The sequence below is a fragment of the Rhipicephalus sanguineus genome, chromosome 1, assembly GCF_013339695.2.
Source record: "Rhipicephalus sanguineus isolate Rsan-2018 chromosome 1, BIME_Rsan_1.4, whole genome shotgun sequence".
Taxonomy (NCBI): domain Eukaryota; kingdom Metazoa; phylum Arthropoda; class Arachnida; order Ixodida; family Ixodidae; genus Rhipicephalus; species Rhipicephalus sanguineus.
In genome coordinates, this window is record NC_051176.1 from 241,134,177 (window position 1) to 241,158,508 (window position 24,332).

A 24,332-nucleotide genomic window follows, 5' to 3' on the forward strand; every position below is an offset into this window, starting at 1 on the left:
ACTCAACGCACAAATGTTTGTGAGCATGACAGTTTTAAGTGGCGTGGCGCTTCAGTTATGCTGCCCTGAATTCCTAGGTGCGCTCTAGTGATCACTAACAGAAAGACAGATTGCACCATTCTATTTATATGGTCATGTCAGCTGTGCAGTCTTCCTTCTCATGGTTCCCACTCTGCATAGCTATTAGCTACTGCAGTGTTCACTTCGAAGCTACAGTATGGGCTGTTTTCTTGCACTCCGTGCTGCATAATTTGAATGTTTAAATTGTTTTGGTTGTTTGTTACGTGTGGCATGGAAAGTGCATCCACATGGTAAGCAATAAGAATTTGATTTTATTGTGCATGCTTTATGCATCATTTTGTAACTTCCTATGTTTTTTAAAACGCACCTTGTAAGTAAAGAGAGATGACATCTATTCACTAGGCAGCATCTTTCTTCTTCATTTCAAATATGTTCTTGTGCACATGTTGGTTGGGAAGCCTAATAGGTAATTTATTGCTTTACAGAACCTTGGGACCCAACCTGTGCAGCAGCTTCAAGGCAGAAAAGTATGCTATATTCATAGCCCTATCAGCATTTGTGACCTTAGCAACCCCGTTTGCAAATGAGAAAATGCAGGAGCGGTGAACTGAGTCTTCTCTGCAGGAGCTACCACTTTTGCCGAGTCTGTTGTCTTTTGGGGTCCCATCAGAGCGAATGGCATACAAAATAATAATAATAAAAGGATCGAAACCGCCAAGTGCTACGTGCTGTGAGAATCTCAGTGCAGTTGCCTAGCACGGTTGGACTGGTTTCAGTATGCTACAATATACAATATTCAGACACACACTTGGGTCAGCTTTCTGTAGCCATCGTTGCCCGGCATATCATTTTTGGTTCAAGAAACCGTAGAGCTTTAGAAACTTAGCTGATTACAACGGATTTGTCACCACTCATGTGTGTGTGAAAAGTGAATTAATAGCCATGTGTGCTGTGTAAACATTTCTTAAAAGGGGTCATGAACCGCTTTTTCAAGTAATTGTCAAATGACCTCAATTTCGGAGTTTATCGCCTCACAATTCTATTGCCGCAAGAATTTCTTGGATCAGTCGAGAACGAGTGGAGTTATAGGGGTTTGTTGCTTGGTTTAAGCGCTTTCTTTCTTCTCTAGTCCCAGTGAGCACGCTGGAAGCTACATAGGGAGGGATGGCATGGGGGAAAGAAGTTACAACAGTGTGTGTCATGACCTTCAGCACGCGTGATGAAAGGCGATTGCTCTCTCCAGTTGCAATTCCTGCGTGCGAGTGTGGCTCACTGTGTAATGTTAGCAGACTATGGAGAGCAGTGATGGCGCGTGGCGGCACCCCATGGCAAGAAGTGCGTCTGATCCTAATGTCGCTCTTGATTTACGTCAGCTATTGGCCAATAGCATGCTACCTGCTGTTCAATTTCAAAAAGCAGGTGCCCGCAGCTCCGAAGAGAGTGAGCACTGGCATCTGTATGAAAAGACGGCACCTAAGAAAATGGCTATTTTGTGCTCTGCTTCTAAACTTCCTTTGCCGTTCACGACTGGAAGGTTTGGCTCACATGTTCATAGCAGTGTCTGTTATCTGCAGGATGTGTTTTCTCACCAAGCCCGAGGGGTGGTTCATGACCAGGGTTGCCAATGGTGGCTACTTTTCGCCAAATTGGCGAATTTGAGAGGCCCGTGGCGACCTAAAATTATGAATGGCGATATGGCGAATTTTTGGCGATTTTCTGCTTAGGTGTCTACTGAGTTATGCGTCCTAAGCTCAGTGCCTTCCCAACGAATGAGCAGCACTATTCTCTGTATTTTTCTGGTTTTGAGGTGCACATTACGCGCCGTTCTGTATGTCCGTCCTGTAACTCGTGTGTATCTCCTCAATTCATCTAGATGCTTCTAACTCAATTCATCTAGATTCATCTAGATGTTTCAGAGCTTCGCTAAAGTTTCGTTTCTGAAGGGGCTAGATGACGGGTTGGTCGTGTGTTCCGGCCATTTGTTCCGCCAAAGCTCCATCTATTCTGAATAGCTTGGCGACCTATTCACCGCTGCAGTATCCCCTAATCGAGCTCTTATAGCGAAGATGGGCGGATACGCGGGTGTTCGTGCAATAAAAAAAATATTTATTCAGGCATTTTCTACTGTTCTCGGTGAGCGTGTGCAATGAAAACAATTGCTATATAACATTTTACAATGTCTACCTGTTCAATTATAACGCACTGGATTGACGCGGGTAGATATAAGTGATTATATATGAAAGGGACAGTGGCGTCCGGTATCATATTAGTTCACACTGAAAGGTATAAGACTCACTAATGAACGATACCTGTAAGAATTCTGTCTTACTACTTTCAATAAACCTGTTAATCCTTTTTTTTTTTCATATGAGGGGATGTAAAGCTGTCTACAAACAACGCCTTCGCGGCTTTCGCCCAAGGTTTACCACACTTTTACCTTTGAAACGAGCGGACAGGGATGGAAGGATATCATGAGCGTTTTATCCTTTCATACTTGCGCCTCCGCGCACATCTTGCGGCTAGTCGGAGAACCAGGTGCACCAAGCACTCCCATGGTGAAGGGGCGATGCGGCTGGCATTGAGAAATGTCAAGATACTTTAAGGGCTTTGAATGGCACTGTATTCTACGGGGCTATACATCAGTGAAAATCCCTATTACTAGGATATGCCGCACACATCTAGAATGGCGACTTTTTTGGCGAAATTTCTAAAAAAATGGCAACTTTTGGCGACTTTCTGCTCGTTGTTTGGCGACATTTACTCGAAAGTCAGTGGCAACCCTGTTCATGACCCCTTTAAGCTTTGTGTAACTGTTACAATTAGAGTAAAGTGCAGATCAGCTGTCATCACAGCCACTAAGTGGCTGAGTGTTCACATCAGAGGTATAGCCAGAAACATTTTCCTTAGGGGGGGGGGGTGCTGACTCCCCCCTTCTCTGCCCCCCTCAAGGCTATGCAAATGGTTCACATGTAAGGTTGGTGCATTGAATGCTGTACTTTGGTGCAGTTATGTATACTTTATGGCCAAAATCATGCACATTGACCAGTTGTTTGAATGCTGGCATGGTTATCTGTCGACATATTGAATTTAACTGAAAGAATGCTGGCAAAGCAACAAAACATACAAACACACAGTGGTGTAACCAATGTCTAGAGCCTGCCCAGGTTTGTTCCTTTGTTCCCCACAGTGGTAGTTGAAAAACCAGTCTCGTGCGGCTGCAGTACACGGTAGTCAACTTTATACACACGCACAATAGCCTAGATTTCAAGGAGTTTGCTTAGGCTTGAATGAAGCCTGTGGCAAATCACAAAGAACAGAAAATAAATAACTAACCTACGCTTCTATAATTTATTAGAACCTGTCTCAAAAAAAAAAAAAAAAAAAAACTTAATTTATACTAGTGAGCAGTCTATCCTTGTCAGCACTGTTTTTGTTGTTTCTCACCTGCCCCCTGTGTTACTCACAATGCGTTGACGTCCAGTTGTCATGCACTGGGTTTTAATGTTGTAAAGCAAATGTAACTGTGGTAACTGGAGCAGGTGGATTGAAAAATTTATTTCAGTTGCTGGCTTGGCATAGTTCAAGAGGCCAAGATGTTCATTTCTGCAGGAGATATAGTGTGTTCAGAAATTTAGACAGCTTGGAAGTATTCCTTTCTCATGCACTGTTTGAAGAGCAGGCTTTTAAAGTTTGCTTTCACCGTAATGTGCTTTCAGTTATTATTTACTGGTGGTATCTTTTTCTCAACTTGTTAAACTGCAGTCCAATGCGACGCCAATGGTGGGAACGGTTCTGCAGCAGGGTCAGCCAAGTATCAACATTGTGCCTACAGTGCCCAGTAGCACCCCAATCCAAACACTGGGGCAGCCGCTGGCACAGCAAACTGTCACGGTTAAGGTATAGCCTTCTTGTTTTTTTTTTTTTTTTGCTTGTGATCATTATGAAGTTTAAAAAAATACATTTGTTCACAATTGCTTATTTTTGTTCTTAGGTGGCAGCCACTACTACTACAGCCTCTGTTACACAGCCTCTCACCATTCAAACAACTGTTGCTAACAGCCAGTCTGCTGCCACAACACCGTCTCAGGTAAGCACATGCTTGCCCTCTCTAGGTTTTGTCAGGTTTATTTTGTGCTTTATTCAGAAGCATAAAAGTATAGTAAGTAATTATCTGTCACTATTTAATTTACATTTGAATTGTGCAGTTTCTTGCAAAATGTGTGATCTTCATTTAGTGTACTTTGTGGAAATCGAAGCGCCCTCCCCTCACGCCTCGTTCCCCAGCTAGCGCATTGTGCCAGCCCTGCGTGGCTCAATCGCCGGAACTGGCAACATGGTGGCCGTGGTTATGACGCCAGGCCTTATTGTCCGGCGCAAGCCATTCTTCCTCTTCCCCGGCATCGAGACGCCCAGGCGCCGCATGTCACACATAGCGCCAGCATACGTTACTGTGCCACGCCTGTCCTTATTGGCCGCCAGTGACAGCCCCTGGGCCTCCTCTCCACTCGAGCTCTCTTCTGTCTGGTGCTTGTTCACCACAGGCAGATGCTCTCAGGCCTGCAACGAGAGGTTCACGTGCTGCCTTGGCAGGCGTCTTCTCGTCCGTGCGTTTGGCTGCTCCCTTTGTGTAATAGCCATAGCGCCGCAGGCAAGTGTACTCGATTAGTCTTGCGGAGTTACCCTGTACGGCCCGCAACCCCATGATGGTCGCACAGTGCTGCATCTTGGGTTAATAAACCCATGTTTGTTGACAACCTGCCTCAAGTGGCTTTTCTGCGCTGTGTCGGAGAGTCAACGAACCCAGCCGTAGTGTCTTTGTGCGCTGTGGTGATGGAGGAGCGTCGCGTCGCGTCCCGTCCCGGTCGCTCTTGTAGGATAAGCCTTGTGCGAACCTATCTCCACATCTTATGTGGTATTCTTGCGTGGATTTTTTTTCTCTGCTGTAACAATTTCTTTTTTCTATTTGAAAGTACTTACGGAAGGTCTTCACCATAGATTCCTCAACGTTGAGCCTTGACATTCTTCTGTATTTGCACTAGTGGTCCAACTGCGTCATTTGTGTCATTATATTCGTCTGCACCTTGCTGTGCCCATCCAACAGCAACTTATGCCAACTGTGCCAAAGTTCGCTATTTTTTCCTGCTTACATGGCAGTAGAGCATTTTTTGCCTAAAATGTTCCTGGTCTGGCACCAAACACCCCAACAGCTTTTCCAGATTGCCGCTGATTTTCCTCCATCTCCGTCTTTCCTCAGATGTGTTTTTTCTCATTAATACATATAGAGAGTCTCAATGGGCCTAACCTCGTCTACTACTCAGCAGTGGGTGAGGAGGACACAGGGACACTAGCTAACCAAAGCATCAACAGTCCCGCCGCATGCAAGTGTGGCTTGCATTACTGCTAGCTCAGCACATTGTCTTTATACTGGTAGGTCATCACTGTTGATGAAAAACCCACAACAATTCATGAAGTGATGCTCAATTTCTTTTAGCTCTAGCACCTAGCGACAGTATGTTTCTTAAAGGGCACACCGGAATTCGCCCCCAGCCAGCAGGAAGGTGAGAGTTGGCTCGAATGTTATGAAAACCTAAGAAAAAACATATCACAAGGACGTAACGGTTCAAGTTAAGAGTTGCATAGGATACATATATCAGAGCATAAGATAAGGGCCATTGAACTGTCGGGATAATTAATGAAAATTAATTGAATGATTTCATCGAAAGAGTAGACGGTTTTCTAGTGGGTGTGTGCCACCAAGATGGCACATACCCTCTGCAGAATAGTCTTCCATACCTGCCAACTCTCCCGATTTGCTCGGGAGACTCACCTGGAAGACTTCTGATTTCTTACTAGTCCTCCCGATTGTATGGGTGCAGTCATAAATCTCCCAATAAACAGCCACCCAAAATAAAAATAACAAGTGACGATCCTAAAAATTTTTTGGCCTTGAAGAACCAGAACAGGTTGCTGTGGGACTGTGTAAAGGAAGGGGAGGCTGCCAAGCTTGTGTGGGGCCTTGGTTATTGATGGCTTGGTATGTTATCTTTAGCTCAATGAGGAACTTTTGATGGCATTGCACTGTAGCGCACTCAAAGTTAGCTTCGTCGTCGCACAATGTTATGCGGTGAAGCATGCTAATTGTGGGAAAAGACTATTATATTTTCCGGGTCATAGCACATTTTGTTCTGTACGCACGTGTGTGCTGTAATTATGAGCACCGATATGATTGCCGGCGTATGAAAGCTTTACTGCAATCATTCAGATCTGTGTATGACGTTACTGCTGCCCTGAGAAGCAAGAAATAAAATCATATGCGTTTTTTTTGTCCCCCCTCCTCTCCCTTTTGTTTTTGCGAATCTCGATTTTCGAGGTCTCTAGGTTGGCAGGTATGGTCCTCTTCCACTCATCAGTTGACTCAGTACTATGCACTAGTGCATCATTTCAGTAGAGAGTGAGGGAAGGGCTGACGTTACTTTGCACTGTGTGCTGTGCCTCCCTCTTACCCAGTGGCACTCGTGTTGTCTGTGTGCGTCCGGTGCTCTTGCTTTGTTGCGCTGATTCCACGGGGACGTCAGCGCTAGGCCGTGTGTAACATGCACTTTTACGGCACCTGCTGCGCGCACTCCTCCCGGCCCTTTCTCGCTTGATCTGCGGGTGTGTTAGGACATGTTGTCACTTGCTGCTCTGGTTGTGATATAAGAAGGATGTGCCTGCGCTTGCTTCGTGATCAGTGGAAGTGACCGATGGTGGACAATCCGGTTCTAGTGCATTGTGTGTGTGCGCTGAAGCTATAAATGCTGATGACCACAAGCTAACCAAAAGTCTACCGAAGTGAACCAAAAGTTCACCAAATGCTAGGGGCTATCGCCGCTAAAGGCACTTGTATGGAACATTAAGGTCACCTAAAGGTTATTTTTTCAAGCCAGTATGCAAATCCCGATGTAACGCACACTGACCATACGGCTACCGCTTGTGCTGAAGCTGAAGTGTTAGACATACAAAAGCTTATTTTATGTTTTAAAAATATGTTGTATTTACATAAGTCTGTAATGTTCTTCGATATACTGATCTTAAAGGGATACGGAGCAAAAATCAGAAAAAATGATGAAAACATCGAAATTTACTCAGAAGAGGCGACTGTTCTGATAAACAGAGTTTATTTCACATACATTTTTGAACAGTTGGCTGTATTTTTAGAGGATTGTCAGCGTGTGGCGGCTGCACGCCAGCGCGAGCCACGACGTCACTTGTTGCCACGGCGGATGAGAGGTGCACGTATTCCTGTCCTGCTACTTCCATTTCTCCACCTCTATTTTACATCCCACTCTACCTCTTCCACAAAGGTGCTGAGACGTGCCCCCGCTTCAGGGGCTTTATCCCACCAGGGAGCATTATCCGCTGCCGGTGCTGTTCATAGTGGTTCTAGGAACCGTAGTGGTGGCTGAGCAGGTTCAGAGACGCGGGTGATGGCGGGCATTTTTGACATGTCCATTTCGGGTACATAAAACGTCGCCAAATGTCACCTCCTCTAGTTCACGGTGCAGCTGTGTGTGAAAAACGCATCAAATTTGTTATTTTTCATTAGTTTCTGTATCAATTGAAGGAGGTTGTGTCTACCGATTTCAGCACCCAATCTTTCAGTTTGGCTGAAAATCTCAGCAGCAAAAATTTTGTTCAGTATCCCTTCAAAGCATACGTAAAGCCTATGTGCCCATGTAGCCCATGGCTGGCACGAAATGGTGCTGCTCGTGCTCATCGAAGTGTTCGTCGCACATTTCAGTTATGAAACCGACATAGTGCAAAGGCAAGCCAGCGTGCATAGATACTGAGCCATGTGGACATTGGCGTGCCATGGGCCACCAATAATGTGTGACTGCGCTCATGTGTCTGTGTTAGGAAATGCTGTGTAAACAGCTGATGTCATCCTCATTCGGTGACAAAAGGCAAACAAGTGGCTCTCAGCTTGGTAAACATCCCAATAGATTACACGTCACAAACTATGCTTGCAAGCACTAATGCAGCCACTGTGTGTCTGCAAATTGCACAAAGACGATGAGTCTTCGAATGTCGCTGCCACATGGGTCTCACTGCTGGTGGTCTTCATCATCTGTTGTGGCCTATCTTATGGCCACTACAGGATCTACCTTATGGCCACTGCTTTCTTGCAGAATGAAAGCCACTCCCAATGATCTCCAACGCACCCTGTCCTGTGCTAGCTGATGCCATTTTTATGCCTGTCAATTTCGGAATTTCGTCACTTCACCTAATCCTTTGCCATCCTCAGCCGTGCTTCCCATCTCTTGGTACTATCCATCCCGACTCTCTAATTGACCATAAGTTATCTGACCTCATGACGTGACCTGCCTTGGTCCATTTCTTTCTCTTGATGTCTACTGGGTATTGGCTAACCCTGTTTGCTCGCTGATTCACTTTGCTGTCTTCCTATCTCCTAGAGTTATGCCTATCATTTTTTGTTACATCGCATGCTGTGTGGTTGTTGATAAACTGGGAAAATACAATGTTTGTATACTTTCCGCTTTAGTTACAGTGGTAATTTGCTAATTTGCCGGTCGTAGGCTAAAAATGTTGTACTTAGGTGCCGGCACCGCAATATCATTATGAAGATCTCTAGTGGGAGACTCCAGACTTATTTTTCTATTTGCACAATGACCTCGATCCACCTCGTAACACTTGGCTCAAAACGAAATATATACCACATAAGCTAATACTTGCTCACCGCTTCACATAAAATCGATTCCCACAATGCGTGGGATCGGCCAAATTTTTTTATTATCATGCTTTACACACTTTGTTAAAACATGCACCAGGCAGGAGAGAGCGGGCTAATGCAGGCGCAGGAAGCTTTAATTATGCCAGTGAATTCAATTTAAGATGTTCAAAAATAATTCTCAAGTGGTAGCTAATACCATTTGCCACAACTACATTTTGTGTGAAGCTGAGGTTACGAATTTTTCTGCCAAAGGTTCAGTTGTTCGTCAACACAACATATTCTGCACATATAAACTTGTTCGAGGGTCATTTTCCACTGAATGTTTGAATTCCACTGGCTCATGATCTAAATTTTAAAAGCCTGAAAGGATAAAGAAGCAGGCATAAACAGCCCCCTGTGAAATAGCTGCCAGATAGGATGGCCAGCAGTCTGTTGTCAGTGGATGGGGCCCAAGCCAAGCTCTTAAAAAATATCCTGGGCCGGCATCGGGGGGGGGGGGGGCACTGCTTTTCATGAAGCAGTCGGGGGGGTGACCCGAGCCCCCTAGCCCCCCCACCCCCTTGGTCTCTGCCTATGAGAGCAGTAATAAGAACTTGCACCAAATAACTACACACTTGTGTTAATATGCTCGAAGTGTTTCCAGAACCAGTTTTTTTGCTCCAGAACTGCCCCAGAACATTTTTTCTTTGACACACGTCTGCTCCAAAACAGCTTTTTGCCTGCTTCAAAAATTCTCCAAATCATAAGCTGGCTGGACCACCACTGTATATACTGCAGGGTGTTTTTTTTTTACAATACAGGTTTTTTACAAAAATCCTATGACAGTAAGGCTCTTGTCGTTTTCGCACACGCACTCCACGCCGAGGCGGATAAACTTTGCCGCAGTTACAATGACACTGTTACCAATAATTAACAAAAATTCAATAATTAACTTTTTAATTATTGACTTGAGGGCAGGTGTTTATATTAGAAAGTTGTAGTGTGTACCAATTTATGGCATACCTATTTTTTACAAATAACAAAAGTTGCACGTAGTTCGAGATATTCTTGATTGAATGTCAAGGGCGAAATCGAAACTGATCGCGCAAAGCACGCACGAAGCGCGAGCATTCTGCTACATCAGACCGGAGCTACTAGTCACAAGTATAGGTCGGCAAACTCACTCATGAGTCGACTCATTCAGACTCACTGAGACTCAGATGGAGGCATGAGTCTGAGTGAGTCAGGCTGTGTAATAGTTTTGTGAGTCTGAGTCTGAGTGAGTCCGGTTGAGAAACATTTCAATGAGTCCTAATGAGGAAAATTTTGGTGAGTCTGAGTCCGAGTGAGCCCTAAGGGCAAAATATGTTTCATGAGTGAGTCTGAGTGAGCTCCACGTTTGTTTGCCGACCTATGGTCCTATCTACTCAACTTCAGCGTTACTGTCAGCCTTATGATGACTCACATTTATACTCACTTATACTCACACATCAAAGCACTAGCGTTCATACGCCATCTCAGTATTTATTAATCAGCGACGTGAGTTATGGAGGGGGGGGGGGGGGGCAAGGGGAGGGGTTTGACCTCCCTCTGGCGAAATCTTTCATGGGAAGTTCTTGATAGAATATCCCATGTGAGTCAACTTTTTCGATCAAAATGTCCTTACTGCATTGTAACCATGGATAACTCATATTTGAAGGTATGAGATCAAAACGCGCCAAGTAGAAAACCAGTTATAGGAGATATTGATGTTAAAGAGCATTGACACTATGGTTGAAAAAGTTAATTATACGTTAATGGACTCATGAGTCGACTCACTCAGACTCAGATCGAGCCGTGAGTCTGAGTGTGAGTGAGTCAGGCCGAGTAATATTTTCGTGAGTCTGAGTCCGAGTGAGTCTGGTTGAGAAAAATTTCAGTGAGTCTGAGCCCGAGAGTCTGAATGAGGAAAATTTTGGTGAATCTGAATCTGAGTGAGTCCAAAAGGCAAAATATATTGGATGAGTGAGTCTGAGTGAGCTCCATATTTTTTGCGCATCTATGGTCACAAGGGAGCGACGAAATTTGAATGAAGGCACGCTGCAGCCGTATGTTTCCGTGAAAAGCTGCAAGTCATCTCACTTGTGCCCACGCATCGCCTTATTTTTGCGCGTAGTGTTTGGTGCTTATTCGTTTCTTTCAAACTGGGCACAAGAAAACCGCAATAGTATCAACCTTTCCTTTGTCTGGTAAGCATAAAACTCAGGGGCTGCCACTTCGGCGCTTCTTTTTGCAGACACGCGAAATAGTTATTCGCGCCTCTTTATAGTTTAAGAAAGGAACACATAAGCACCACCCATCGCACTAAACATTAAGCTGTCTTATTGTGTATTTCATAATGCTTGCCGATTTTTCTGGCCTGATTCTGCTTCTGCGCGCCGTCATTCGAATTTCGTCACTTCCCTGTCACGTGTCGTCCCGGTGTTCCGCCGTACTTTGTGCGCGCTGGGCGCGATCAGTTTCGATTTCGCCCTGGAAATTCGATGAAGCATATCTCGAACTATGTGCAACTTTCGCGGTTTCTAAAAAATGGGTATGCCATAAATTGGCATGCACTACAACTTTCTAATATAAACACCTGCCCTCAAGTCAATAATTAAAAAGTTAATTAACGAGATTTTGTTATTTAGTGGCAACAGTGTCATCTTAACTGTGGCAAAGTTTTTCTGCCTCGACATAGAGTTCATGTGCAAAAACGGCAAGAGGCTTACTGTCATAGGATTTTTATAAAAAAATCTGTATTGTCTAAAAAAAAAAAAACCCTGTACTTGAAGGAAGCTTTTTCAGCGAGAGCTAAACGAGGACACAGAAACACGTATCAGCCGGACGGGGGCCCGCGCTCTTGATATGTGTATCTGTGTCTTTGTTTAGTTTGCGCCGGAAAAAACTTTCTCCGAATATGGATAATTACCAACTAGCTCAAACCAAGATACCACTGTACATGTTTCTGGACCACCACTGTATACTATATATCTAGTAGGTTGAATATCATTGTAGGTGTGGGCTTGATACTTTAAAAGCTCGTTAATTTGGAAAATCAGATAATTCGGACGTGTTCTCTGGTCCCGTTAGCAAATAAATTGTTTAATGGCATCAAACTTTAGTTAATTCGATCATATTTTGCCGCAGCCTGGTTAGTTTGTACGTTCCTGAACGCGGCCAAGTACGAAGTGCCACAAAAGGGTGAAAGCGACGTTTGCAGACAATCGAAACGAAGCGGCGCAGTCCGCATCACCGTCCGTGGTCATCTGTGCAAACGGTACGGTAACGACAGAAAAGCCAGGGGCCGTATTCTGGGGGGCTACTTGTCACCAATGATCACCACCGAACGATGGATGGATGCCATGAGCGTCCCCTTTATAACGGGCCGATGACAAGTGTGCCACCAGGCTCGACCAAAAAAAAAAAAAAAATCTTATTCCTCTTTTTCTTCTTTTTTTAATGTTGGCCTGATGTCTCTACTTCAATGAAATCTATCTCACTACAGGAAAAAAAAAACGTAAATTCTCAGCTCAATTCTCTGCCCTTTACGGCAGAATGTCCTTATTTATTTTCGTCCTTTCTCTCTAACTTTCTGCCACCAATAATACTCTAACCGTCTCTTACTTATTTCAATCGCGGGTGTGTTCAGCTTTCCATTGTTGTCCCTAAAACCCAAAGCTTCATGTAGGCTCGTGCCCAAACATACACCTGGGTGGATATCTCCACATTCAATCAAAACATGCTCCTCCGTTTCCTTATCTTCCCACAGCATGTGCATTGTTCTTCTTTACTGAATTTCGCTTTATAACTACGTGTTCTAAGGCAACGCGATCTCGCTTCAAACAGTAAAGCGCTTCCCCTTGAATTATCGTAAGATGTCTCCCTCCTTATTTCGTTTTTGCCCTTTCGGTAGTTACTCAGAGCCGGTTTTTTCTCCATAGCTGCCATCCAGTAAATCCTCTCCGCCTCCCTGCCTTTTCTGCTCTGTTGACATATTGCTTATACTACCAGCCGTATATTTACTAGTGAGCCTCCTAGTTCTTTTTCTCCACTGTGTGTCCACGCTCTTCCTATACAAATAGTGAAACACCTTCTCTACCCATCTACTCTCCTTCATATTCCTTAGCCTCTCTTCGAACCTTATTTTGCTCTGAGCTTCCCTCGCTTCAAAGCCTGCCCATTCCATACCGCCCTTTACAGCCTCATTTGTCGTCTTCCCGGGAGCACCCAACACGAGGCGTCCCACAGTCCTTTGATTTACATCCATTCCTGATTGCACCTCTGTCCTCATGCACACCACTGAGTTCCCAAAAGTAAGCCCCAGAACCATTACACCTTTCCACAGACCTCGAAGCACCTCGTACCTGTTGTATCCCCACAATGCTCTGTGCTTCATTATTGCAGCATTCCTCTTTCCTTTTGCTGCTGAGGCTTTTTCCTGTGCCTCCATGTATCTATCACTCTCATTTACCCATACTCCGAGGTACTTGTATTCGCTTACCCTTGGTATTTCTTGGCCTTGTATTGACACCGCCTGATCACAGGGATCATTGAATACCATCAATCCACATATCGTTACACTAAGTCCTAGTCCAAAAGCTTCACCTTCCCTTCCGCATATATCCGCCAGCCGCTGTATATCATCTCGACTGTTCGCAAATAAGACAATATCGTGCGCATAAAATAAACCTGGAAGCTTCTGCTCAATCATCACGCCGCCCTGTTTGTGTGACAGATTAAAACCAAAGTTGCTACCTTCTAGCGCTTTTTCCATATTCACCATGTACAGCATGAATAACAGCGGGGAAAAGGACATCCCTGTCTCAGCCCCTTGCTAATATCAACGTTCTCTTTGCTACATATTCCTTCCCATTTTATGCAAACTGTATTTCCTCGATATATCTCCCTCAAAAGCTGTATACAGTCATCGCCTATGCCCATTCCTTTCAATATATCCCACAAAATTTTCTGATTAACGTTGTCGTACTCCCCAGTGATGTCTAGAAAAGCCATGTACAAGGGCCTATTTTCTATTTTAGATATTTCTGTACACTGAGTGAGAACAAACAGGTTATCGTCTAACCACCTGTCGACTCGAAATCCATTCTGAAGTTCTCCCAAAATATTGTTATGTTCTGCCCACGTTTCTATTCTCATTTTTACTGCTTGCATCGCCAACCTGTATAGTGCCGATGTAATGGTTAGTGGTCAATACGATCGAAGCTTATCCTTTTCTCCCTTGCCTTTATAGCTTAAGTTCACTCTTTTTTTTCGCCAACTGTCCGGTATGTGCCTGTCGTGTAAGCATTTTTCTACGGCTTTCAGCAGTGCTTCTTTAGTGTTATGTCCTAGTTCGTTAATGAGGCTAACGGGAACCCCATCTAAACCTGCGGCAGTGCGCTTTTGGAATTTTTCCATTGGCCTTTTTCCACTTGATGTTCTCAAGTACTAGCTCTTCCTCGGTTGCTCTCTCCGTCACACTCTCTGCTCTCTCCGCCACACAGCCCACCTCGTGACCAAGCCTCTTATAGAAGTGAATTCTGTTGGGAAACCACCTCACCTGTGCGCCTCCCTGTTTATATCCACTACCTTGAAACCCTTCTCATGACTAATTTGTCATATGTCTTTGTTTGCGTCAACAACCACTCTTTGCAAGTTGCCGTTGCGCACTGGTACTTCCGGTACTGTGCATACTACAGTTAGCACCTGTGGGGACACGGCTTGCATGTCATCGACCCCTTTCACCAAGGTCGTCACTAGTCCTGATGATTCTTTGTTCAAGACGTCATTTAGACCTCCCGCAACTACCACGAGGGGACGTCTGTGAGCTTTAGCTGTGAGTTTTTCACTGGCTTGCCTCACGACTGACCCCGAATTTGACGATTCCTCAAATTGTGACACCACCTAACGTCCACTCAAGACATTAACACAAGTAAATTGTTTAAGTCATCGCACTCTTTAATTTCAAGCTTTGAAAAATAATGCCTGCCAATATTGATGTTAATAAATTCTACATTTCTTTGTGTGTTGAAAACATTTCTGAATTCCCTCAGCTTGCCTGGCTGTTGGCTCCCTCTCGTGATGCTTCGTTGCGTGCCTACCTTTGTTCTGTGACAGAACGCTTACAAAATAGCCCCCCCCTGAAATGATCGCGAAAGGGGACAATCTCATCTTGTGTGATGTATGTATGGTTTGACATGTTCAATAACAGAATCAACTGCTTTCCCATGACATGATCATTGCACTGGCCATTGGTGATGTCGAACGTCTGAGAACACATGAATGATCGCACTGTACTAGAGTTACTGTATATGCTCCCTACAGGAGCCAAGGGTGCTGTACTTGTGCAGAGCGACCCGAAAGTCGTATTTTCGTGTGTACCGGCTTCTGCGAAGTTATTTGAGTTATAAGAAGTGTTGAAAGTGCTTATAACATTTCTTGTGTAATTGTTTAAAGCGAAGTATAATATTTAAAGGATGCAACCTTGTGTGAGATGTATTTTTTTAGAGTTTAGTACGGTGTACTCAGAGAATTCAGCTGTGGTGTGCCGCCGCAGCGACATCGTCTCAACATGTTGGCGGCGTGCGATAAACCACGTGAGCAGCGTACAGTTCATGCTGCTGGCACGTTCGAGCCACAAAAGAACGTGCACTCGCAAAACAACGACTGAAAATACACCGAGGTAATGCTTGCTGAAAGCTTCGGCGTAAAAAATGCTGTGCACGTCCACCAAGGATTCAAAACTAGAAGCTGCCCTCTATGTCACTGAAATGTTAGACTTCACCACAAACCGACGGTGATAAGGCGTGTTCGTTTATTCCAGGCATGTCAAGAGCACCGTGACGTCGACGGGAATACTAGATGGCGCCACCACTTTTCCGGTTTCGCTCAGAAGCCAATGAACGCGCACCAAAGGCGACAATTTGGCGAGCTTCGCTTTTAGGCTATTTCACATGCTGCGATTGCAGCGAAAAAAGTCGTTCCATTTGCTCTGTTCGCTCCCTTCTCAACCGCCGCTAATGGTGAATGGTCTGCGATTTTTTCCCTGCGACTGGCGCGGCGCCTAGAGAGTACGCCGAGATAGCGTTCGTTGTCTACGCCCGCTATTTCCGTCACTTAACGGGGGACCGCGAGAGGATAGCGTACGACGCATGCGTTAAGGCCGTTTCACATGACACAAAACAGAGCGATTTTCAGGCTGCGAATTCGCTCGCAGTGAAAAAAACGGCCGATCGCTCTCGCCGCAGCGGTCAGCGGCGAGCGACCAACATGTTGGAAATTTTTCGCTCTGTTCGCAGTGGCGGAGCGATTTTTCAGTCGAGACCCGTCGAAATTGCGCCGACCTGGCCGAGCCGTCGAAATTGCGCCAACAAGTTTGTTTTGGTTGAGGCCGTTGTTGCGTATTCTCAAGTGAATTTAGATTGGAAAGTGTTTTTAAATGACAAGACAGGCGTGCTCTTCGCTACCAGTGATTGAAAGTTAGGAATATCATAACGCACAGATTGTTGCATTACATTCAAAATTTATGCAGTGTCTGCCACAAACAACGGCAGCAAGCAACTTTGCGCGCCGCGCCAGTCGCAGAGCGAAAATCGCAGACCATTCGCAGTCCATGTGAAACGAAACCGCCATTAGCGGCGGTTGCGAACAGAGCGAATTGAGCGAACCGAGCGATTTTCATCGCTGCAATCGTGGCATGTGAAACAGCCTTTACTCCGCGAAAAGCGGCGGATTCGACCGGAAGTCGCAAGCTCTCCGCGCGTGCGCAGTGCGTGGCGTATCGCGTGCGCGATGCAATGCGCTGTCCGATAGCGCCTGTTCTCCCCGCTCGCGCCCGTGAAGGCGAAAACGGCGTGAAACGCGAGGAATGCTGGGCGCTTGCGAAGCAGCCCATGAAATTTTATAGACGTTTCGTGGGAGATGTGCGCTAGCGCCGCCTACCATTCGCTCTGGCGAGGGCGCTTGTGTTCCATTGACAGATCGGTTGCTCTCCGCCGGAGTGCAGTGCTCGGGCGCAGAGTTCGTCGGCCGCTCTGAATCCACTCCGACTTTCTCATGGAAGGCTTGATTTGCTCCAAAAGGCAGAAAACCTTGCTCCGATTCCACCATTCGAATTCAACACAGAATATGGCCCCTGAAACCCCTGAAACGATAGCGAAAGGCGAAAACCGCCAAATTGTCGCCTTTCGTGCGCGCTGATTGGCTATTGAGCAAAACCGGAAAAGTGGCGCCATCACCGCCGGTTGATGGTGAAGTCTAGGATTTCAGTGACGTAGGCGGTAGTTCCTATTATTGAATCTATGGTGGATGTGCGTAGCGTCATTACACTGTACCATCATGTTTTACGTTTTGGCGGCCATTCACTTGGTATGTTTTCAGTAGTCGTTGTTTTGCGAGCGCTTGGTTTTTTGTGGTTTCAACGTGCCAGCAGCATGAAGCGTGCGTTGCTCGCGCGGTTTATCGCGCAAACCGCGCGCGGGCAACACGTTGAAATGCTGAGACAATAGGCAGGTTTAGAATAGGGTACGCACACATAGCGTTCGCTGCGTACGCACGCTATTTCCGTCACTTAACGTGGGTACGCAGGAGGATAGCGTACGACGCATGCGTAGTGGCGACAAACGCTAGCGCAAAGCTTTGCGTACCCTAAACTCCCTAGCTTTTGTGCCGGTGCCCCAAAGCTGCTTACGTAGTACGTAAGCTCTTGCGTTCCATTGCACTCCCAGCCGCACCCATGGAGAATACAAAACGCAAGGGCTTACGTACGCAAGCCGCTTTGGGGCCTCCGCTCTAAAACTTTCCATTAGCGTTTTTTAGTCTGTCCGGTATTCCGCTATACGCAAAATGCTTTCCGTATACGGAATACCGGGTGTGAACTGCGCATGCGCACGCCCTAGAAACATGCCACCTTGAATCTTTCAAGTGGCCGTCGTGCGCTCTGTAGCTCGTTAGCTCCGAACTGATGCTATTATTTGCTTTAGATTCATGTCCTTTAGCTTCGACAACAAAGTATTCGTGTTGATTCGGCACCGTTTGCGAGAGCCATGCTCAAATAATCGATCCTGTAGGCTTAGCGACTGGCGATGGGCGCTTCCTGAATCCCGGAGGACATAGATACTGACGATGGGTGCTTCCTGAATCCCGGAGGACATAGATTACGTTGTTTTTTATCCTCCATAGCTGGCGCCGCTTGATGTGGCGGCAGTAATGGCGCAAGCTATCCGGTATTACGCTACGCCCCTGCGATAGTGGGATACCGGACAGACTAAAACGCTGCGGCGGCACGCCACAGCTGAATTCCCCGTGTACGCCGCGTTACAACAACAACAAAATCACAGTTTCGCGTAAGGGCGAAGCAATGAATGCGATAGCAACAAATTGTAATGTTATACGAAGTAAGGCTAGCAGCTAACTCATTTTATCCGATCTCGCGTAACTCTACAAAACAGTGCTGGTGTAAGGGAATACGGCCGCTCCAGGCAGCGACCGTATTTCGTCGACCGTCTCGACGTGACGTGAAGTACGTGGTCCGTTTGCTGATGTCTGCCGAGATAGCGCGCGCCAGCGCTCGGGACCGCGCCCTTGTGATCAAAGTTCGTAGTTGCTGCTCGAGCGACGCAGACCCCTCTGCCCCCTCTCCTCCTCTTCCTTTATGCCCCCTCTCCTCCTCCTTTATGCGCCCCTCCTCACGGGTGGGGCGTTTTCTGATATTATCTCATGCGTCCTCCGTGCGACGGATATAGCTGGCTCGTTTCATCTCTGCATCAGCCGCGTTCGTCGCCAGCGCTCGCGCGCTTTTACTAGCGGCTAGAACGTACGAGTCGTGGGGCGGTGTTATCGATTTGGACTTTATAAGAAAATTGACGGTGGCTGCAAAACCCCATCGAGAGTGACCATATAACTGCTATCACAACGAAATACATTTCACGCAATGTTGCATTCTTTAAATATTATACTGCGCTTTAAACAATTACACAAGAAATGTTGAAAGCACTTTCAATACTTATATATCTGAAGTAGCCGGAGTCGAGCCTACAGCACTTCATAGAAGCCGGTACACTCGGAAACGCGACACTCGGGTGGCTCTGTGCTAGTACAATGCGCACATTCTTGTGTTGTGAGACGTTTGATATCACCACCAGCCAGTGGAATGATGACGTCATGGGAAAGCAGTTGATTCAGTTATTGCTTCATTTTCGTCAGACCATACGGCACACAAGGCGACACTGTCGCCCTTTGCGATCATTTCGGAATACGGCTCCCGAATGCTTCATGCTTATTTGCGTTTACTACCGTGTTTGACACCACGTTGGCTTCACGCTAAATTCAAGAAGGTGTGGTTACCATCCACAATCACGTTGATGACCAAGACTTCAGCGACTGTGGCATACTTGCTTCGTTTTTGCTTTTACTCTGCGCATGTGAAGTGTGTGGGCACTACTGTGATAGAAGTTTCGTTTTCGCCGTGTGCCTTAGGAACTACGTAGTCGCAATCCATGATTGTGCACTAGCGAGGCAGTTTCCGTAGTGGCTGCGGCGCTCAGTAGTTTTGTTTTGATTTGTGTGCGCAGGCCGCGTATATGCTTTCAGAACTGCCTATGATCACGTCTTTAGTGACCATGGTTTCGTCTACAACGTATGTGGTACTCAGTAGCTTCGTTGCCTTCGTTTTGACTTGCTGCAGTGCACATGCATTGTCACAAAACTCAATTATGGTGCATGCACACCGTTGAAGATGAAGAGCCTTCAGCCGCGGTCCGCACGCTGGCATGAAACACGCTTGCTACATCGTGGTTGATGAACGAGCAAGTTGGTGGCCATTTTACCGGCGAAAAAATTATCACATGTGCGTGGTGGTGTTGGTAGTGGCGGTACATGGTAAGGGAGGGGTGCAGGGCATGTTTCTGGTTAATAAAGGCATGGTGGTCTTGCATCGTGGTTGCATTGTGAAAGAAGTCACAGAATGATGAAAATTGCAGCTTTTACTCTGTTCTTATGCAAGATAAGTACAAGATTTACATATACATCAAGAAAACAAAAGTGTATTGATGTAACAGACATTTGTTTATTGTTTTCTTGATACATTTGATAATTCGGTTAATTCGAAAATTTTTTCCGGTCACACGAAATCCAAATTAACTAGCCTTTACTATATATTCACCTACAGTTAAGTCATGAGATGTGGCACAAATGAGAAAAACAATACAGATTGGTGACATGATTTAAGAATGCCAAAAAGCAGACATGGCATGAAAGAAAGAGATGGACACAAGACAAGTGCTTTACCTTTTTCTTTCATGTTGTGTGTGTGTGTTTATTGTTATGCACCTGAACCTTGTCATATTAGGCCCTCAAAATGTCCTTTTAAATGGATACGTGGTTCCCAGCTTGTTCCAGCTATAATTCCGAGAGGACCGACAGTATGCTCACTGCATGCACGGAGCAACAGGAGCAAATGCCAAAGCACAATAAAAATGATTGTGCAGGAAACACAGCATTCAGGGGCGTAGCCAAGGGGGGGGTTGGGGGGTTCAACCCCCCCCCCCCCCCCCGAAATTTTTCAGTTTTGCTTGCGTATATATACACGCACACATACAAATGCACGCGTGAACATACAAAAAGTATGGTTAAACACCCCCCCCCCCCCCCGAAAAAAATTTCTGCCTACGCCCCTGACAGCATTGGCATGTAGTCCAGTAGACATCTTTTCATAAATAATATTGCTTAAAAATTGGTTCTGCTAGCTCATCTGTTGTCATTTCTTCATGTAATTGCATATACTTGCCCAGCAATATGTTACATACGATGTAGAAGGAAGAGGAAAAACATTCATTCACAGAAAGGCGCTTGTGGTGTGGGGCCAGCTTCTTCCGCAAGTCCCATCTAGCAGTGCTGGCCGCCCTCAGTCCAGGGTGCCACAGGCAGTTGCCGCTTTGCGTATCCTGTTGATCAAGCAGGTCTGATTGTCAAGACTATCGCTGGCTAGCAACTCCTCCCATCGCTCCACACTCTCTTGGTCAATGGTGGGCAGGCTGGGGATGGCCCAACATGTCATGTAGTGGGCATTAGTGTCGGTTTCTCAACCATGAGCAGTGCAGGGTATTCTGTTAGGTGTATTTTATTGAGGAAATGTAAGTTTGGGTAGGTTTCTGTCTGGATTAAGTGCCAGCTGGCTGCTTCCTCCTTTGTGAGCTTCTTGCGGGGGAGGGAGTAGATACGCCCGAGTCCCTTGTAGTAATTTAGGCTGGCCGCATACTCACATGGGACTGGGATAGGCTCTTCCGAGGCAGGGTCATGGGGTGCTTGGTCTGTTGTGTACCCTCGAGCCACCCTGTCTGCCTCCTGGTTCCCTTCCAGTCCCATGTGACCTGGCGTCCATATTATAATGTGCCAGATGACGGGGTTTCGTGTGTCAAGTGTATCATCGGGATCTGGTGCACCAAGGAGAATGCTAATCACCGCTCGGCCGACTTGGCCATTCGAGAAATTTCTGCAGGCCGCTTGAGAGTCCGTAAGGATGTCTAGTGACCATTGTTGGTAGTCGCTGATGGCAATGGCCAAAGCGATGGCCGTTTCTTAAGCCTCCGTAATGAAGGAGCAGCGGATTGATGCACTCGCGATTTCGTGAAGACGATGGTCGACCACCGTGGCTACAGCCTTATCGCAATTACAACTGTAGAGCGCTGCATCTACATATCTTGTGCTTGCCTTATTTGAGTGCTCTTTCCGGAGAGCCTCAACTTGTGCCTCCCATCTACCATGTTGGAAACTGAGGGACCATATCACAGGGTATGGGGGCAAGCTTGTAGGTAGCTCGGAGGTTGGGTGGAACAGGTTGTTGTTCGGTGATATCTCAAAGGGGGCCCATATGCCCAAGGCACCACTGTAGTTCTCTGCCGGTGGGAATCTGCGCAAGTCGGGAAAGTTGGGTCGCTAGTTGCGCTTCCCATAACTCTTCAGACATGTTATGGATGTCGAGACTTAAATGTTTGTTGTTAGGGGTTCCTAGAGGGAGCTTAAGGGGTGAGATGCGGGTCGAAAAACACGAGTTTAATCTAAACAAAAAATTATCGATTTTTTGTTTTCCGCCTGTTTTGTTAAATTAGTACCGTCTACTGTTCTGAAAAAAAAATCAATGTCGATACTCAACTGGAAATGCTTAAAATTGCGTCTAAAGAGCACAAGGTTGGCTGTCAAAAGGCCGAAAGTGTGTCATCCGTTCGAGCACCTTGTCCAGCTGATAATGCGCCGCCCGCTCAAACCATTGTCGACCGCATGAGGCGAAGTAGCCGAGCCTCACTCTTCAAATAACAACAGTTTCCCGCGCTGCTGCAGCGCAAGAAAATAATAAAGAGAAGCACGCTTTTGCCGCCTTCTTCGAGCGCCGCGACTGGCTTTAAATCAACGTGGTACGGTCGGGAGCCGCCATTGGGCCGCTGCGCGCCTGTGTGTGCTGTGAAAGCCTACTTGCAGGATCCGTGTCCTCGACGAGCAGCGCAGCTGAACAACGCTTTTCTCGAGTGCTTATCCGTTATGGATGAAGAAAGCCGTAGGAAGCGCGGTCACCGGCCTGTGAAGTTTCCACGCGACGCACCAAATTTCGAGGACGCCGGCGCAAATCAAAGCCGAACACTCAAACCACGAAAAAGATCGTCTGCTGCCGCAAGGCGTAGTGGCAGTGACGCCGATGCGTCACGACGAGTTTGCCGCGGCATTCGAATATGTGAGTGCCTCCCAGAAAAAGATCGGACTCTTCGAAGACGAAGAAAAATCGCAGGACGACGAGTCTTCGTTGATTGCTGATATGACAGCATTCAACTGTTGGTTTAATCGAGGGCACTCCAGTTTTGAACATGTTCTGGAAAGAGCTGGCGTGCTCCCGTCTCATGATCTGGTTGCTCTTGGCACATCACGGGACAGCACAACGCCAGAAAAAAATGTCTCAAAACTAATAGGAGGAGCAAGGGCTCGTCGGCGTGCGCTGAAGGAAAAATCTCTTGTCGAGGAGTCAGCTCGAAGAGCTGTGAGGGCCAAACCTATGGTGCTGGCGCATTTTAATGGCAGTGGCCACTACAAAGAGGATTGCTCTTTCTTGTGTACAAATTTAGTCGCATTCAATGGCATCTTTGATAAATAACATGCAATTTTGACTTTAAAACTCGTTTTTCCTCAAAACGCAAATTTTGCAATTTTTGTCAATGTGCCCCTCCTTTTTTCGGGTACTTCTGGTGCTCAGATCTGCATGAAAGTTTTTCCCAAAGTTTTCCAAAGTACGAGAAATACAATTATCTTGTTTAAGTTTCAATATCTTATTATAAAATAAAAAAAGTTATGTAAACTTTCACTAGGGTAGGAGAAATATGAACTTCCAACGTTAAAATTTTTCACGTCTAGTACATATTTTGTATGGACTTTCTAATTAGTTATTTGCATTCCGCACTTTATTTGAAACATTATGAACTATCAATTGTAAAAAATTATTGAAGTTTAGGTCTGAAAAGAGGGGGGGCAAGATGCTTCAGTTTTTCACTTTGTCATGTTGCAGAACTAAAAGTATGCAACTTGCAAGAAAACTAATTATATATTTGAAATCAGCATAAAAAGTTCTATAAGCAGCTCAAGTTTCATTGCTCTAGGGTGAATATTAAAGAAAAAGAGTCTTCGAGTAGCATCTCCCCTTAAGGGCTGCCTTGTATGCCAGTTGTAACATAGTGTCTACATATCTGGTTTTTCTCACCTTTGGTAAGATACTGATAAGGAAGGCTGTAGGTCACTTTGCTGACGATGAGGCTGCGGAGGAGTTTCATTGTATCCTCCTCTCACGTGCTGTGGCGACAGGCGGTGTTGAGACTTATACTTAGGCTGAATGTTGTTTGTAGTTTAATGTCAGTATTTTAAGTTCAGGTATTTGTGTGACATCGTTTAAAACACACAGAGAGAACAAACAAGATTGAACTGCATACAACAACTGCTTATTATAAATACTTGTGTAAATCATTTTTCTTTGTCTTATTGTGGTTTTAATAATGTTACAAGTGCAAATGCCTGCAAGGTCACTACATACCTAGTTAACTTCTACGGAAGGTAGCAAACAATTTAGGGCTTGCGTCCAGAGCCAATGCATATTACAGATTAATGCAAAGTATAGCTTGATTCCTTCTATGGAAGTTGTTGCAGCCAGAACTCTGTGTGAGCTAGGAACATAAATCATGGCATTGAGTTTTAGTGCATGTTAAAGAGATTCAGGTAGCCAAATTAGTTCAAATAATTTTTTCTGTGCTATAGTGGTCCTCAGACTTTGTAAAATGCCGTTTCAGCAAGGTGGTTTTGCAAATTTGTATTTTTTTTCCCCTTGTTGAAATATGCCCACTTCACTTGCATCATAGAAACTTCAGGTTGGGCTATGTTCTGAACATTTCAGATGTCTCCAAACACTGCCAAGAAAAAATGCAAGAATTTTCTGTCCACTTTGATACGGCTTGCCAGTGATCAGCCAGAACAAGTTGCCTCCAATGTCAAGGGTCTCATCCAGGGACTCATTGTAAGTAGTACACTTAGCATCACAATATCTTTTTCCTTG

At 45.7% G+C, this 24,332-nt stretch overlaps 1 protein-coding gene across 5 annotated transcripts in view; it reads left to right on the top strand.

Annotated features, from left to right (window-relative positions):
• The window catches only part of LOC119375326 (transcription initiation factor TFIID subunit 4), a 93,975-nt gene that overhangs the window by 40,423 nt on the left and 29,220 nt on the right, over positions 1-24,332 (top strand). For all 5 annotated transcript variants that reach the window (XM_037645507.2, XM_037645514.2, XM_037645523.2 and 2 more), the window contains 4 exons: positions 507-548; positions 3,784-3,918; positions 4,013-4,108; positions 24,174-24,293. In XM_037645507.2, the coding sequence (XP_037501435.1) occupies positions 507-548; positions 3,784-3,918; positions 4,013-4,108; positions 24,174-24,293 (393 nt within the window). The remainder of the gene's footprint in view (positions 1-506; positions 549-3,783; positions 3,919-4,012; positions 4,109-24,173; positions 24,294-24,332) is intronic.